The 18590-nt window shown below is 36.9% G+C and overlaps 1 protein-coding gene across 3 annotated transcripts in view; it reads right to left on the reverse strand.

Moving 5' to 3' along the window:
• col22a1 (collagen, type XXII, alpha 1) overlaps positions 1 to 18590 on the reverse strand; it is a 52723-nt gene that overhangs the window by 29282 nt on the left and 4851 nt on the right. Inside the window, exons 4-17 of one of the 3 annotated variants that reach the window (XM_067508151.1) lie at positions 15994 to 16074; positions 11734 to 11845; positions 11048 to 11171; positions 10337 to 10612; positions 10133 to 10213; positions 9127 to 9243; positions 8996 to 9040; positions 8828 to 8881; positions 8566 to 8604; positions 6954 to 7007; positions 6798 to 6851; positions 6645 to 6698; positions 1021 to 1074; positions 862 to 906 (exon numbers count right to left, since the gene is read on the reverse strand). In XM_067508151.1, coding sequence (XP_067364252.1) covers positions 862 to 906; positions 1021 to 1074; positions 6645 to 6698; positions 6798 to 6851; positions 6954 to 7007; positions 8566 to 8604; positions 8828 to 8881; positions 8996 to 9040; positions 9127 to 9243; positions 10133 to 10213; positions 10337 to 10612; positions 11048 to 11171; positions 11734 to 11845; positions 15994 to 16074 — 1190 coding nt within the window. The remainder of the gene's footprint in view (positions 1 to 861; positions 907 to 1020; positions 1075 to 6644; positions 6699 to 6797; positions 6852 to 6953; positions 7008 to 8565; positions 8605 to 8827; positions 8882 to 8995; positions 9041 to 9126; positions 9244 to 10132; positions 10214 to 10336; positions 10613 to 11047; positions 11172 to 11733; positions 11846 to 15993; positions 16075 to 18590) is intronic. The other 2 variants (XM_067508158.1, XM_067508166.1) reach the window with 2 other exon arrangements.

Consider the following 18590-nt stretch of genomic DNA (forward strand, 5'->3'; position numbering starts at 1 on the left):
TGTTCAAAGCAGTGGTCAGTGCCGTTTAACTTCAACCACATCACTGACTTTTCCCATCAGCAAACATGACACATTAACGCCAAAGTGCCTCCTCCAGACCACCTATTCCCTTTATCACTTTACTGTGGAAAGTGCTTTTCCAGTTTTCACATACAGGAAATTGCTTACTGAGTGACTGACATGCAGCTCAAAACTTGGAATCAGCATGTTTAAAAGGGGCCCCAGTGTGCCTGAAACCTGCTGCACATCTGCATGGCATATGGAAAAGTAATCACTCTATGATTTAGTGTTTACTGCTTTATATAAAATGCTTGTTTGTATAGTTTTGGTGGGAAAAGTAATCGTTACAATTTTGTCTCATTGCATTAGCTATTTGATCACTTGCTTGTAGTACTGTTTAAATCATGATCACAAAACCATAAGGGCTACATTTGGAAGCCATTGTCACAAGACAACCTTTCACTGATTTAATAGCAGGATAAAGTGCACGCTACCTACATTGCAAACGCAATGGGAAGAAGGTGGTAGCACCTCCAAGGAAACCTCAGACATCAACAAACATCCAGTGGGCCTCAGTGTGCTGCATTGTAGCCAAACACCCCCACAGAATCCCAGACAGGAAGTGTGGTGAGTGAATCAACGAAGCCACATATGTTTGGACAATTAAACCCCTTACATCTTAGTGCCTGTGAGAAACATGATCTGTCTCAGTCTCCTAGCTGTTAACCCTGTTTTAAAAATTTACTTTAACTTAATATTGAACATCACCTAAATTTATAGTTCAAATCTAAAGGATATGATGCGGAAACATGGAGAAGGACAGCAATTGAGCACTTAAGCGACTACTAAATTAATGCTTACCCTGTTTCCTGGATTTCCTTTTTCACCCTTTGTACCTGTTTCACCCTATGACAAAACACATAATTATAATTTTTCAAAAATCCATAATATGATTTGCCAATATACTGTATGATTCTAGGCGACCATTAAATGAATAAAGCATGTTCAAATTTTACTCACAGTGGGACCTCTAAGTCCTGGTGCACCAGGATGTCCTGCGTCGCCTTGAATACCCTGAATAATCCAAATTGAACAAAATTACATTTGTGGAAGTCATTGTCCAGCAACATTCTGTGGGCCAGCTAGGGACTGCTAGGTCATAGCTACATAATAATGAGACATTCAACAAGGAAGAACCGATTTGAAGGGAATGATCTTATTGAAAAATCAAACAGCAGATCCTAGGACCTTGAACTTTGACCTCTGACCCCCCTTTACCATTTTCTATGGCAAAAATAAATCTGTCTTCTGATACCCATTTGCAAAGTATTTTTATTTTAGTCATTTTTATATGCATGTGTTCTTCTTGGACACCTCCAAATGTTTCCACTTCCAAATGTTAACACAGTGAAACACATTATAAGCTGTAAGGGGAATTTTACTGAAAAATGTTTGCTCCTAATCAATTTCATCACAATTAATATGTGCAGAAACAGTATATGTCTTCTAGTTGTGTCAGTACTGTCAGCTTTGTGTTGCAAAGTGTGTTTTACTGTATAGAACAGTGATTCCTAACCCTGGTGCTCAGGGACCCCCTGCCCTGCTTGTTCTTCAACTATCCCTACCAAACGAGGACCCTTCCCATTGTAGGATACCTGGATCAGGCATCTTCAGCCGGTTAGAAGTTGGAAGATACTAGATACCACTCGCCCTAATGTAAGATAGTATCTTCCAGCTTGTAATGGACTGAACAACCCTGATCCAGGTAATCAGCAGTGAGCAGGGCACTAGTTTCTTGGTTATGGTTGGAGGACTGAGGGAAAGATGATGATATTGCTTGATTCTTTTGTTTATTGTTGGTGCTTTATAAGATAATTACTAATGTAAAGAATTATTGATTCAATAATTGAGTGTGTTTTCACTCAATACATTTAGATCTGTTACTACACAATTGTAGCACATGTATTCATTTTATTGGTGGCAGCTGTGCACAGTCCTGTTTTTGCTGCTGTGAAATAACAACAACTAGCTATAACAACTGCTCTGTCAATGAAAAAGTAAGTCCTAAATTGTAAATCTGCACAATTTGGGAGCAAAAAAGCTGACAACAAACTAACTTCAGCAGAGTTGGTCTTGGCACTTGCTAATAAGTTAACAATAACCCTTACTTAGCTAATTTACCTATCTAGCTTAGCAGACAAAAAGCAACATTAGCATGAATTTGCAGTGTGTTTTTAGTTATTTTGTTTCTAAAATGTAAAATATGCTTGTCTATTTTACTGGTAATTATGTTTTAGTTTCAACACCTAAAGCTCCAGTGACCTAGTTGGTTTCTGTCTTCCAGTTTGTGCTAACACTACGGTTAGCTAGTGGTTAAGTCAGTGGTTAATTAGCATAAAGTGGGGTTGCCAGAACCGTCCGAATTTGACTTTTTTGACTTATCGACCAAAGTGACACCAAGGCCAGAACAACAAACTGCCTTTTCCTATCATATGTACAAGTATTTTGATATTTCACAGAAATAATAAGGCAGTGTTCCCCTTAGTCTTTGTTTAAAGTAATCTTAGCAGAGCCGATATGTGCAAGTCCACAACCGCCCGATAAAGTTTAATGTAACCTGTAAGGTATAACTTTACCAGCACAAGCGGTAAGCTAAAATTGTAAGCTAGCAGTATCACACATACCAGTAATGTCAATATGATCCAGTTTTATGCAGAATAGATTTCGTTCATTCTAAATTAGTTGTATAGCAATGCTATGGATAAGCTACTTATCTCTAGATCTCTGTCTTTACTCTCTGATGCTGCTGCTGCCACCAATCACATCTTTCACATAGAACTTATTTGTTCATAAATATTACTAATTGATACCATCTTTATGGTTTCTCAGCTGATCAAACCTTTAACCGACAGTTTTACTGCTCTCTACAAACCTTACAAAGGCAGACTATTAACAGTATATAACAAATGAACATAATTATTAGCTAGTTGTCTATTTCTATACAGCAGGTGGCTGTGGCTTTTGAATTTTGGACTTGGTTTATTGGATTTACTGATTAAAAATCAGTAAAGTGGAATAGAAATGTTTTTTGTTAATCTTTCTTGTTTTCTTGTTAATGTTTACTTTCTCCATGTTTTCTTACTGGTGTTTGTGTCTGTGCAGTCTAACTGTTTTCTTTATTACTTTTTTAACCGTCACGGTCTCTGCAGTGTAATGCTTATTCAGTATTGTGACACTCAAAATTACACATTTGAGAGCAAAACTTCAAAAGTTTTGCAAGTTCAAAAGTTTTTTTAAGTTTAAATGTTTTGCAAGTTTAAAAGTTTTGCAAGTTTACATCCGGTGTAATGGTGCATCTTCTTTGGCTACAAAGATTCAGTATAAAGATGTAGTTGAAACAAGCAAAAGTGCAAAACAGATGTAGGAGAACCAGCAGCTCCCCACAGAGGGAGTGTGTGGGAGGTTTTTTGTGGTTGCTCAGGAGCATTGTGGCTAAGGTGCTAGTGCTCACCCAAATAATGGTCCAGCTACTTACTATTGTACCTGCAAGGTAGAAAAAACAAAAGGCTAGGGGTCATCATAAAACAAACTAAATTGTCTAAATAACGGGTGTCGATCTCCACTCTTGTTTTGCAACTATCCCCGCAAACCCCTCATCTTCCATCCTCTGATTGACTGAACACACGGGATCCAGGTAATCAACTGTGGGTCATGCAGGGGTAATGGGAAGTGCGGCCCTCGAGACCCAGAGTTTAACACTGCTGATCAAACTCAAATTAAATCTAACCAAAATTGATGTGAATGGTAGCACTAAACCTATGTGGCAAAAGAAATTGTTCATGTACTATTTATAGTTGTCGTTCATGTGTACTAACTATTGCTACATGTTTAGGACAGTCCAATCATGCCTTTCCTCCCTCATATAGCCAGAGAGAGCTAAGGAACACAATAGAGCATATTTGTAGTTTTTATGGGAAACTAAATCTATAGGAACTTTTGTAGATTGTTCTTCAGTTTTATTTAGACATATCAAAATCACTTTAAGTGGTGAGATAAATATTAACTAGTTTTATTTTCATTGGAATTGATACTTCAGAGATCTGCAGTAAAGCCATGGTCCAGAATCGCTGAAACATAAGAAGACCAGAAGACAGAAGACCATGTACTTACCACAGTACGTCAGTCAAAAAAAAACAACAATATTGTTGTATTGTATTGTGGTATTTTCCAGCTTTTTTTTTTTTTTTTTTAAAGCTGAGATGCACTGATCCAAACCAAAGAACAAGCAGTTTAACTCAGCGACAATAAAAATTTATCAGAAAAAAAATAAATAAACAAAAATATTTTCTGCTTTAAGACTGTAAACTAAGGGTGTGTTGACATGACGATGTTGACAAAAAATATTTATCAAATTTATCATGAATATATCTAGATATTTTCTCAGTGACAATATGTGGAAAATATTGCCAAAATGTGATACATTCTGCAATTTACATACTGAAGTTTGTTGACATGAATCATACAGTTCAGTCACAGCTGACTGAAATATGTTTCTCTCAAATGCTTAAATTTGCATCTTGTCACTTGCGATGTAATTTGATAGTGTTTGTTATGTTTTGTTATCTGTCGCTTTTCTTGTCTAAGGCTTTTTTCTAGAATGAGCCCTCTAAACTTTGATGAGTGAGTTTTGGTGCTGGTGCTTAGCCTTGTTTTGACCCTTTACGCACACTTAACTTCCAAAGGATTTCATAACTTAAGTAAAATTTTTGGATCCTTGTACTGGAATAAATCCAAGAAAGCTGGTGTTCAGAGTAGAGAATCGATCATAGGAACCACTGAAGCTGTGCTGGAGCCTAGTGGTGGAACAACACTTGTCAGCGATTCTGGACCATGTTGTTGACTTGTCTTAAATTGTCAACCATGTTTAGATATAAGAATGAATAGGTAATCATGATACAGTGAAGACATAACTAAACAGAATAACTGTAAATTTGCTTAACCTGTTAATTATTAGGGGAAATTAATTGAAATTCATACATTCAGGTTTGAACAAACATGATAAGCTTATACAATGGGTTTGCTGTTTTGACCTACTATACCATATGAGGAACTCTGAGGTACATGCTCTTCTGTATTCTTCAGCAATTTTGGAACTTGGCTAAGCTTAACTGCAGATCTCTCTGAGGTTTTTTTATTCCGATGTAAACAAAACATTAGTTGTGGATATCCCATCACTTCACAAGTGAGATCGATGTGTCAAAAAAAACTACACAAATACAGCTACACCGGTTCCTACAGATTTAGTTTCCCAAAAAACTACCAGCCTATATTGTTAAGCCTTGGAAGTAACGGCTTAACATGAAAGCTGCGGTTACCTAAAAAGAAAGCTACTAGCTGCTAACGTTAGTAACATTGAGTTGTGGGACACAACTAGCATAGTAGTAAACATAGTAATACATAGTAGTAAGCATAGAGTGCTAAACGTATAGCTAACACACACAATGTGTGGTTTCTTCTCTCAACACTAACGCGTATTTTGTGAACTCACCCTTAAATGTTTAAATCCTGCTCTGTTTCGGTCCATTTGCAGTAGACTCCCTTTCGGTCTAGTCTTGCACCCTCCGAGATGAATGAATTGGGCTCTGAAGTCAGAGCCCTGTGGCCACTGTGATTGGCTACTTCAGTAGCCAATACAGATGCACCATTGCACCGGACGTCAACTTGCAAAACTTTCCAAGCTAAGCCTTTCCAAATCAAGTCCAATCAATTTGTTATACCACATATAGACTTCAATCAAGGTCGAAGGTCGAAACAGCTCACCAACAATCAAGAGAAATGCGAGGCGTCTCAGTATGTTGCTGCAAAGACTTTTTTATACATTTAGAGACATTTCTATAGTTTCACTTTGTCATTATAGGATGAGTGTAGATTAATTTTAAAAAATAATTTAAACAACTGTAGTGTCAGCAATGTAACAAAACTGTACATTGTTTTCCGTTTGGCTAATTTCAAAATCACCCAATAATAGTAACTTAAAAGATAAGACCTAATGTCAATGCTGATGCTTAAAAGTAACCTCTGTCTATTGTAGTCTTTCTGCAGGATCTGAGAAATGAACATTTCCTTGATTTAGTACGTCATGTGTTTAATGAAAAGGGGACAATTATTCTTTCCAGTCCTGGGCTGGGCAGCTTGCCACAGTCCATTGGCCAAACCTAAGTCAAACAACAGTTCTCCTTCCCCCTCCTCCTGGCTCCTTCACCAGGTGCAACTTCATCCAAGAGAAAGCCAACCAAACTTGCCCCTTCCTTACACAGGAAATCGATAACAATCTTGGAGGTAATTGTCCAGTAAAATGCATGTACACCCATTTAACAGAAGTGCTTTCTCTGAAATCAGTTCTGAAACCAGATTAAAAATAATAAATAAAAAAATAAATAAAATAGATACACACATATATATATATGTGTATATATATATATATATATATATATATATATATATATATATATATATATATATATATATATACTTTTATCGTAATTCCCTAATTCATATTTACTTTAAAACCCCTTTAAAATGAGCTAAATGCTTGCACACTGGCTCGTGAATGTAGTAAAAGTTGGACGACTGTGTTCACCCACCTTTGGTCCAGCTAGACCCGGTAGCCCTGAAGCACCTGCCAGTCCTGCTTCACCCTATTTACACAAATACCAATTCAAACATACACATTTAGACATTTTCAAAACTGCTATCTTGTAGTTATTGCTATCTTATCAGAAAAGCCTATGTCTTACTTTGTCTCCTTTGTCTCCAGGTAAGCCATCAATACCAGGTATTCCACCCAGTCCCTGTCAGATGATTGGAAAGGCATAATTAATATTGACATACAGACTTTGAAGATTTTAAAGCTGGGAATAAAACCTTCCAAGTCCAGGTTTGCAATGCCACACCTTCTCTCCTTTTTGTCCAGGAGCACCTGTCAACCCTATGCTGCCTGTATCACCCTGTAAATAGAAGGTAAGTATTTACTTTGTATTCAATATACTCGTGCGTGGTGGCTGGTAAGGCAGGCAACGATATCGTGCTGTAAGAAAGTCAACCTAGTACTGTCGAACATTTTTTTAGTACATGGTGGTTGGAAGGTTAATGTAGAACAAAGTACAAATGTTAGAAAAGAATTAATGAACTAAACAGACACTAGAAGATAACATCCACATTTGGACAAAAGGCAGACAATAAAATTACACAGAAGTCAGAAAGAGCTACAGCACACAACCAAACACGAACTTTTGAGTAAAGTCTTCCAAGCCAGACTAAAAGCTGTCGACTAGTCCAACCATTGTTCCTTGAGTCCAACCAAAGAGTCAAGGAACAATGGCTTTCCATTGTCATTGACACTGTAGTACTATGGTGTTGGTTTGTACACTGATGTCATCTCATTTGCCAAAGAATCCTTTGGAATCCAATACTGACCTGAATGAAAAGTTTAAGTGCCTTAAATTACAGATTAGCATGAGGTATTGCCCACCTTCCCATGCTTCATAAAACCACTTTACAAGTCACAGAAGACTGGCTTTTAATTATATTTGGAGCATAAATCATTTCAAGACATGCCACTTCTTTCATCACACAGATTAGGTGAACAGCCTAACAAAAAAAAAACAATAATGTTACACAGGGATCTGTCTGTTGCATCTGTTGGCGTGTACTTAGAAACAATGAAAGTGGGATAAATTCAGTTTTACCCCATGCAACTCGATGACTGCCATTTTTAACCACAACTTGAAGTCAACTGGAGTACGGATAATGTGTTTAGAAATGTTTAAAGTAACAAATTGTAGCCTTATCAAGGACAAAATAAAGACAGATGCCTAAGCAGAAAGTAAGAAATTGAAAAGCAACAGGGATGCTGTGCATTAAATTTTGATTTAATGCAATTTTATCGAACCAGCAAGACATTCAGCCACAAATTTATCATGAAATGAGCTTTTCCATCTCACTTCATTAAAATAAGAAGGCTCCTTAGTGATTTGTAAAGTAAGATAAGGTATATAGGTGTATTGGTTTATATGTGTACAGCATAACCTAAATGAATTTACAGGTACACTTGATAACACAAGTCAGGAGACCATACTTTGTACTCCAGGCCTCTTTTTGCCATTTTGTCCCTCTCAGCACAGCTTGAATGATGCATGCTGGGAATTGTGTCTCAAGAAATAAATTATACTTCAAGCTGGAAATGCCAGGCTGTACAGAGGCTATGATTTGAAAAAACTGGGTGGGCGTCTGCATCTGCCTGCCCTCTCTGTTACACGTCCTCTGTGGTGACCTGTCCTGTAATTCTGTCAATTACAGCTTTATGAGTGTTTTTCTAGCCACTCCCTGACAGAAAAAAAGTAAATTGTTTAAGATAATGATAAATTCTAATAAAAAAAGTGAAGACAGATGTGATAGGTCATATGAGATTGTTTTGCACAGGATTTACATGCATATAAAATATGCAAACATGCAAATGGGTTATCATGATGCTTATGCAGCATCAGAAAGAGCAGGTTTACTTACCTTGTCACCTTTTTCACCTTTGACAGAGATTAATCTGCCCTGCAGATAATTAATCGATAAAGATTAATTATTATCGAGGCAGGAAGAAAAGCAGAATAGTTGGAAAGCATGCAATGTGATGCATTTGTATGCAATTTGTATTTCACCAAATTTTGTTCAACCGCACTAAAAAATTACAAATTTAACTCTAATTATAGTTCTCTAAAAAATTAATAAATAAACCAACAACATGTATAAATGGGCACACTTTAAGTTTTCATACAGTTTCTCCTTTGATGCCAGGCGGTCCCATGGCACCCTTGGGGCCTGTCGCACCCTAAAAAGGTAGGCATGTTCACACAATAAGAAGGTACAACAAACAACTCCACAACATAAGGAAACTATAATTTAGTCATAGAAAAACTAGAGCTTAAAGGTAATGGCAGATGACCTTTTCACCCTTGGCACCTGCAACACCAGGTACACCGATTTCACCCTGTGAGACATGAAGATACAGACATAATAGAAAATACCCTTTATCCATGAAAACAAGATTTATCTATTTAAAACCGGGGGCTTTACCTTTTCTCCAGCAGGACAGGAGCAATTGACTTGAGGTCCAATTTGCTGCTCAACAGCGGTGGGAGTTGGAGTGGGGATCTCTACGGGGGGAGCCTCTGTCACCACTTTTTTAGGGCACTGAAAGGATATTATTCAACAACCCAACAATGATCAAATCAAAAAAATTTTTACATGGTTGTGTCGCATGGGCTTTAAACAACAGTAAATGTCATTACACACCTTGTGCCCAGTGTCTAAATGCAGCTCATCACTTTTTAAAAGAGTAGCTGGGCATTGTGTAAAATATGATTATTTGCTTTCCTGTTGTAGTTACAGTACATGAGAAAATTAACACCAAACTCAAGTAGTGCAGTTGTTGGGCTAGAGCTTATAGGTTATTAACTTAGTCAAATGTCTGATAATAAGTGGGAACCCTTATTTTGTTAGATTTAAACAGTTAAATAGCAGTATAACACTTAAAACAAACATGACACAGTACAGTGATTTTTACTATGCTTCCTATAATATCAGACTGTAATATTAAAAAGAAAAAGTGATTAACTATACTGCTCTTTTGACTAAGACATCATTATTCTATGACTACCACTAGTGATTAATTTTATTTTACACCTTAGTTGCTAACTATCACTGCTTCATTGTGACTACAGGCTGCTACTAGTAGCTTGTAAAAGTATTCAGTTGCTTTGCAAAATTAGCATAGTGGTGTGTTAACTACAGTGTAGAGCAAAGAATTTAGTGTTATTAACCTGTCTGAGTTTCCAAGTTAAAAATGAGTGTTTTAAATTAGAGACTAGGACACTGTGTAGAAATAACGTATTATTTCTACCTATTTATCTGACCAGAACTTTTACTTTAAATGAACCCATGCTTTTCTTTTGTAATGTACATAATTATTTTAAATTAGTGTTTTTAATGAATCATCAAGGTGAGGCAGACAGTTTGTTATACAGCAGTTTGAAAAAAATAGTTTCACTACATTTCAGTATAGACACAGACTGACACTCACTGGCCCATTGGGTAGATCACAGCACGTTTCCAGCTCTGCATGCTTGGAATCACAGTATATCATCATCCTCTGGAGGTCAAACTGCATGAATACATTCAGACAAGTGGTGAACATATCAACTGCAGAAAAACCTTTTGCTTATATTCATTTTTAAAATATTAAACATAATGACATTTTGACAGATCCAGTTACGGTAGGACTTACATCAATTGGCACACTGTCATAAAGCCTCTTCCCAATCACTGTCTTGCCCTGGATGTCAATATCTTCTCTGTCTTCAAGAGGCAGCGTTTGAATGTGTTTGCAGTCGAGGTACAAAGAAACAGACTTTGCCTCCACGCTGAGGGCAATTTTGTGCCAGTTGCGGTCAAATAGGTTGTCAACTTCAGGGTTTTTAAATACAGCTCTGACAGCATCTTTTGTCAGCCCGACTGCGTTATACTCCACAGCCTTGTTCTCACCATCCAGACGAATGGACACCTGACAGGTCAGAGGGAGGATAATGTTAATCATTGGAGCTGAAAATACAGAGAGCAGAGAAAGGCTGTAGAGAAGTACTGAGAATTTAGAATTTTTTTGTGGAATTAAACTAATAATATAAGTAAAAAGCTAAAAGTTAAAAGTTAAAAAGCCGTTTAGAAATTTTAGTTTTAAAATTTTTTGCTTTTGAAAATCGGATTTGGGGACAACTGTAGAAAAAAAACAAGCTAGTATTACATGTATTACCTCTCCCCTAAACCATGATCACCATGTCTGAATTTAATTTCAGTTAAATACATTACAGTATATCCCATTTTTAAGCTCAATAACTTAAAAAGGATCTGAACAGTCAGTGAGGTGAGCCTATTCTATGTTGACCTAATGTTTTATTTGTCCAAATCACGAAACATTACGGTTTACATCTGGCTGACCCACCTGTGGGATTCCATATTTGTCAAAAATCTGCCAGAGGTACCAATCTTCACGCCTCGATGTTTTCCTGAATTTGAATGTCGTCACAAAGGCGTATTCATCTGGCAACCCTTGAGGAAACACATCTCTGTGGAACACAGACACATTGCTATTGCAAACATAAACTGTGCTTTATTCTAATCAGTGACCGCATAACAGTTTAGATATTTATGTAATTAAACAGTGTCAGTTTCACCTGCTTTGTCTGTATTTACCGTTGCTTCTTTGCTTAGCAGACTGTCATTTCACAACTTTTACAACATTAGTTAAAGTGATAATGGACCAGTGAATATTTAACTTTTGAGCTGAATTAAACTTACATTAAAATGCTGATAAAACATTTAATAAAACAGAAATGAAAATGAACTTGTGAAAATACTGATATTTATTTTTATTATTTTTCCTGCTGATAGAAAGCCCTTTTTCTATTGCCTGAAATACATTCAAACCTTTATGTCATTGTCACCTGAATGATTTTTTGCCATTCCTTTTTCCCTTTAAATAAGTTGTTAATATTGGATTTAAGTGGAAAGGACTGTAGGTAGATGTTTTTAATCTTATGCCATTTTCCCCTGTTTTCACTTTTTGTGTTGAGTTGAAAGTTGTGCAGTGTACTGTACTGTTTGCACTATAAAAGGTTGGCCACTTACTCTGTTTGTTGTACAATGGGCATGGTGCCAAGGCGAACATAAGAACTCTGGCCTTCGTCAACTCTGGTTCCCAGAATATCTCTTACATTGAAGTACTCCATCAGATCAAACCCTGCAGCAACACATTGAAATAGCTGAGTTGGACTCAAGACACTGTCTCTCACACATACATAAATAATCGAGATGTTGAGTCATGAGGTTGACTTATAGGTCAGTTCCACCCCACCCTGCAGCCACTGTGTTTGTGGTTTATTTGGAGAAAGAGTGAAATCACAGTATTACTGAATAACTGGAACATAGAGCCATTTGTTGGCCACTCAGCATCTGTTAGATTTTTTCCCACTGCTGGCAAGATCTTTGTGTGAGTCTGAGAATGGGTGCACGTGTGTGTACATTGCCCTGCACTGTGATTTGAAGTGGTGTAACCACAGACCATATTTAGGTGGTTTAGAAAGGACACTCCCAACAAACAAGTGCTGTAGTTATGGTGATGCCAGCAGGATGAGAGCTTGTACAGCACCAATGCTGCCAGTTATATGCCAGTTTGTCTAGCAAATCTCACTGAAGGCTGGTGGTTATGTTTTGTGGATTGAGCTCTTCTGAAAGCAACATGTGCCATTAGTGAGTCAAAAGGATGAAGACAGCCTCAGCATATTCCTGCAAGACTATGGAAATACAGCAAAATCTCTGTAAGGTTAAGTTATAAGGTTTTCAGTAGGAATATTAATATCAGTGCAGTAATCTTTAAAAGAGGCGATCATCTTTAAAAGAGGAAACCAAGCAGGAAACATTAAGGTGTAATTGTCTGGCAAAGGCTTAGTGGGTGTCATTAGAAATAGCCTAGAAACAGGTGGTAGGATACACCGGCTACCACTGTGCCATTAGCAACAGAGGAGAAAATAACATCTAAAACAAGAACCATCATAACAGATGAAACAACTGAAGGAAACAAGAATCGAACGGTGATATTGTGTCTGTCAATAAAGGCCAGAAAGGGGTTCAGATGCACTGTTACGGATAACAGATTACCATGTGATCAGATTACAGATTGCTTTTTCTACATGTACAACAGGTTGGAGACTGCCTCTGTGGTGGTTTGACTGAGTCGTTTTCTGCTACCACTCCATTCATTTTTGATGTCATTTACAGGATTAATTTTTACGATAACATTTATAGTGATAAGTAAATAGTACTGTCTCTTCCTTTGGCAACTGGTTGCCATTGGGTCTTATCTAATATCTGATATCCTAATCTTTATTATTATTCTGACTACTGCCTGTTGCACGTTATTGGCGCCTAACTACATCAGCATACTTCCAGCTTGAAATACCATTCAAATTTCAAAACGTTCAGCTTAAAAGGACATTATTGCATATATATGGCTTTTAAATATCTTTTATATTCTTATATTTTAAAATGTGACATCATCAATGACATCACAAGTTTTTAAGGTTAACTGGCTTTGAAGTTTGCCTAACCAGTATATAAGGAAGCAACATTTCATTTCAGCTATTACAGGAATAAATGTTTTTTTTTTCAGCTTAAATTGAAAAATCCTTTCAGCTCTGAAGCATTCACAGAGCATTTTCTTTATAAATTCTTTTTCTAGTTTTGTTATTGGGTTATGTTGTGATTACTTTAGTACAAATTAAGGAAATAATTTGAGTTTTTCTAAAAGTACCAGCTTACCGTCAACAATTTGGATTAAACTAATTTAGTTTTTTCTTGCTGCTTGTTAGGAAAGTCACTTTTTTGTTTATGTATTTCATATGTTGCATAGTTTTACAGCATTGCCACATGCTTACTTTGTGTAACGACACATTAGGTTAAGCCTTAGAGCCTACAGTCTTATCTATTGAGGCTTGGTAGCTGTATTCTTTAATGTGCAGTACATGAAGTTTACCTATATTTAAAGCCAAATTACAAAATTATGTCAAATGGACTACATGGAGCTAAATTGTTGACAGACTATCTAAAAGAACTTTACTTAATTTTGGCTTATAACAGCAGTCTAGGCTTTTATGATGATCGATGATCACAATTTAGCAAATGAAAAAGGCAAGTGAGTTGAGTTATGCTTTGGTTTATCATTTGAACACTTGTGATTCCATTTCAAAAGTGATCTTGTGTCATTTATCAATCTGGTTGAAGAAATGCTTGAGGTGGCCATGCAGCTATGAGTTTTGCTGGCCTTGTTTCTCTCTGTCACCATGCTTGGATTGCTCTCATTTGCTCACCACACTGTTTCTGTGGCTGTTTGGGGACCATCTGAGCACAGAGCTGTAATTTGGACTGGCGGTGGATAGCATATAATCAACCCAAAAAGTTATTTTGGACAGCCAAAAACGACCAATGGGGTGATCTGCGGGAAAAGCCAGATGAGTTTACTGACTGGGAAAGGCAAACGCATACACAGAGCATTCTTTTGATCAGAGCAGATGGCAACATTTGTGCAGTAGATAGCGAGTGCAGAGCTGGAAACACTCTCTGCAGCCTCTTGTGTGTGCGTACTACCCTGAGGGGTCAGATTAGAAAACCCATGATAAATACAAGTCTGACTCCAACCACAGGTCTTTCAGCTGTCAAATCATAATCAGGGGCAAATAGTCTTGACATTTTTAATGAAAATTTTCACTCTCTTCACATGACCATAGAAAGCATTTCTTGTACAGTTATGAATGGGAGCTTATAGATCTGCTGGTGTAAACTTCTCTGTATGTTTTGAAAATCTTTATCTGTTCAGCCACAAGTTAAAGAGAAAAAAATAATTTACTCAAGAAAGTTTGACAATATGTGTCATAAAGCTATAGGCCACAGTCTGGAAAACCCCAAACATCTTTGTCATGTCAGGGAGGTTCAGACCTCAGACTGCTTTTTAATAACATTTTGCCCCAAGCGGGACCCAACACAGGTGTGGTCTTTTACTTAACTGTGCCAACATCTAAGTATATGATTTAAGGATTTTAAATCATGATCGGTGGCTTCTAGGAAGCACCATTTCATTTGTGGTGCAGAAAGTTTAATGTAATAGAAATATAGCTCAGTGTAGTGTACAATATATTCATGTTCTATTCCACAATAACCTCATTTGGTTACAGCAAAAAAAAATCTCATATGGTGTTCCAATGGAACAAGATTTATTTGGATCTGAAAACACAGCCCAAAGTATTTATTGCAATTCAAAGGATTCCATCACATCTGACAATGTAAAACATCTTCTTTAGCAGACATCACTTGGTTTAAGTGATTTTACTAAACTTTTCTAATTCCTTTGTGGTTTAAGGAAAAGCAAAACCATGTAATTAGCAATTTCCCAGTGGCGAGGATATTATAATGTGTCTTGATGGTGGGAAAATATGTTCTTAAACACACCTTTCATCACTGACATCTCTCTCTCACAGAGTCCAGAGAGTCATGTCTCTGCATCTGTTTTTTCCTTTTAGTGTGATGGATGTGGGTGGGAGACATGTACAGGAAGTCAGATCCCCCAAAGACCCTGTTATAACAACATCTAACCTTTCTGGAGAAATACTGTTCGACTCCTTAAGACAGCAGCTTTGAGTATGTGACATTCTGTAAAACTATTAGATGATAGTGGACTAGTAATGCACTTCATTTTTAACTACTGAACTTGAAAATAGCAGCTACATTTAAAGAGCCATATGTTTTTTCAGCTTATAATTTGATAAAGGAATAGTTTCATACTTTGAGATCTACACTTCCAGTCTGTATATTATAAGCAAAGCTAACCAGCTGTAGCATAATAATACTGTACAGTTGCAAATCTTTAATTATATATTGCTGCAAGTTTGAGAAATGTATGAAAGAGATGTAATATTTTATATTATATTTGTAATGACTGTTTGGAACTGGAGAAAAAATATACCTAAATTTCTAAAACGCAGCAACTTGGCTGCTGTAATGTAAAGTGACTAAATATGGACAAATTCACATCTGATAGATGTCTGTTTTTGCAAGTATATTGAGGTTTTATGTTGGTAGCATACAACAAAACAAAAAAAATGTATGCACTGAATGAATGTGAATCAGAAAAGACTTTCCAAGTCACGAATAAAACCAATTGTTTTTCCATATAGAGGCTCAACAAAAACTCTCTGAATAAAAATCTCTTAGTACTGTATAAAAAGGCAAAATGTGGGAGTGTAGGAAATGCCTTCAAAAATAAGAATCTGGCTTTGTGGTTGACAAACATTTCCAGCACTGTATGTTGTCATTAAGAAGGCAGCAGTTTGCACATACCTGGAACCTCTTCAAGACCATAACTGGTGCTGTTGGGCTTGAACCGATCAGGTTGAACCTTCATGTTTGGACACAGGACATCTGAGGAGAAAACACAATAATTTAGTTAGACACAGTGTAAATCAGGCTAGAATGATCTGATAGGAGCACACTTCTGTTTGTATCTCTGTATCTTCATGTGTCTTTGTTTTTCAAAGTGAAGCTGAAATTATGAGATTTTTTGAGGGGTCAGTAAAAAAGGCGTGAAGTGTCTCATTAGTTTAGGAAATGGTGATCTAACTGAAAGCGATATGCAATAGGAGTGAAAAGGAAAGAGAGCGATGTGATCTGAGGAACACCTGCCCTCTGTATTCTCTCTGATGTCTAGGGACTGAAGGGTGTGGGTGGCTCTGCTAGAGCGAGGGCACATTTGCAGTAGAGGAAGCAGTAAGTTTCATATTTCCACACATATTTCAGTCAAGGTGATGACATTGAGAAAGAAAGCACCAGACTGAGCTTGTTTTGGCAGAAGGGGTATTTTCTATTTATGTCAAGGTGCCAGTTTCACCACTAAAGATGTATCTAGGAATTAAGAGATTATCTGAGAGATGTGATGACATTTTGACAGGTCAGTTCCACCAAATCCCCCCAAAAATCTTTAGAGGTGGTGAATTTTTTTCATGCTTCTCACACCATTGAAAATTAAATTTAAATTTAATAATTCACAACTTTCTTTTCTTCTCATCAGCAGCTACATACTCTCTATGGAAATATCTGTTCAGGAAAGACAGATTTCAGTTAAAATGTTGGTCTGGCTAGTATTGTGGTTCTAATCTGTTGTTCAGTCAGTGAATCCGCTACTTTGGTCCAGACTGAAATATCTTGACAACCACTGGGTGGCTTGCCTTGTAATTTGCAGAGATATCCAGGTCATGTTGGGATAGGTTGTTCTAGGCTTCCTGATCACTTAAAATTTCATCTAGTGTCACTGTCACTTTCACATTTCTCCAGTGTGCTTCAGATGTACAATATGCAAATATACAGAAGTATGATGATGAATAGGCTAAACATTATATCAACTGTACTTATCATCAGTATATAAAAATCTTGTGATCAAGTTAGTATGCTGGCACCTTCATCTCAGCCAGTAACCAGGGTAATAAAGACTACAGTACTGTATATACATATTTTTAGGAGTTGGATATGGCTCACATTCATAAGATATAATCAATTAATGTCTGAAAGTGACATTTTAATTAAATAGCTGGGCTGCAAAAGAATAATGCCTGATCCCCCCTAATACTGTGGATTGGTGTATCCACACAAATAAACTCTCTGTCAGGACAAATCATAATTCATCTTTGTTTGAAAATCAGTATGATCTGCTTCCCTGCATTTATCTCACAACTGATGAGGTGAATATGAACAACATTTTATCACAAATTCCACATGGCAAGATTGATTTTCTTTCTTCGGATCAGGCAATAACAGCAAATCAGAATCCTGTCATCAGTTTGTAATCCATCTGTTCAGAGGAACTTCTCATTAAACCTAATATTAGCCCAACAATTTGTCTGTGCCCTGTCTGTCAGACCTTATATATTATCAGTGGCTGAAAATATCACAGCAAGACACTACGACGTCCCTAATAGATCAAGTATGTGCCAAGCTGCTACAATCAAATTTCCTAAATCACAGCTATAAAATTATACGTCTGAGAAGCTTTTAACCTTTGTTGACGGGGCTTGTTTTTTCTGTTCCCAGAGCATGCCTATTGGGAGAATCCAAGCATAAAATTTAGATGTAATCACCATTTACATAGTTTCTAGTATTTCTAGAAGTGGTACTATTAACATTTCACAAGGTTTATTTCCAACTTCTGCTTTATAGGTTGCCCTTGGCTGTGTCCATCTTCACTTTTTTTAGCACTGAAACTAAGTGTCTTAAAGTCTTTTTTGATACTGGAAGATCTCAGAAGGCATACTGGTTTATACTGTTTATAAAGTCAACATAAATGACCAGCCTGTGCATAAATGGAAGTGCGTCATTCTTTTTTAAAGATGGAAGTGTTGCACAGCCCTCAAACTTAGCTTTCTATGTAGATAACTATGCTACTCCCTGCACTTGTGGCCCTTAAGCTATAATTTGGGGATCTGGCTGTTAGTTAAAATGGAAGCAATGGAAAACTTGCCCTTGGACCTGAATGTCTCAGACAGGTTTATAGGATCAGCAGAAGCTTTAGCAATGAACCAGGTAACACCTACCCTTTTGTTTTTAAAGCCAGGGCTTAGTCATCTTTCATTTCTAAATATTAACCAAGTTACTTGTTGTCATTAGAACTAATGAATCCTCTATATACTCACTAGGTAGACTAGAAGGGCTTTGAGAGGAAATGTATTTGTCACTAGGGTCATTTAAGGTCAAGTGTGAATAAGTAAAGCATTGTGTCCTTTTTTGGACCTACACCATAGATTAAAAGTTGAATACACTTAATATGGGCACTGGAGTGGCTGCACTCTGCAGTGAACCCCCTTGGAACATTAGAGCTATAATTTTCTGGGTGAAAATAACTCCCATGGCTCCGTGAGCCAGATGCACTGACCACTGACATACTTTGA

The sequence above is a fragment of the Channa argus genome, chromosome 1 (assembly GCF_033026475.1).
Source record: "Channa argus isolate prfri chromosome 1, Channa argus male v1.0, whole genome shotgun sequence".
NCBI lineage: Eukaryota > Metazoa > Chordata > Actinopteri > Anabantiformes > Channidae > Channa > Channa argus.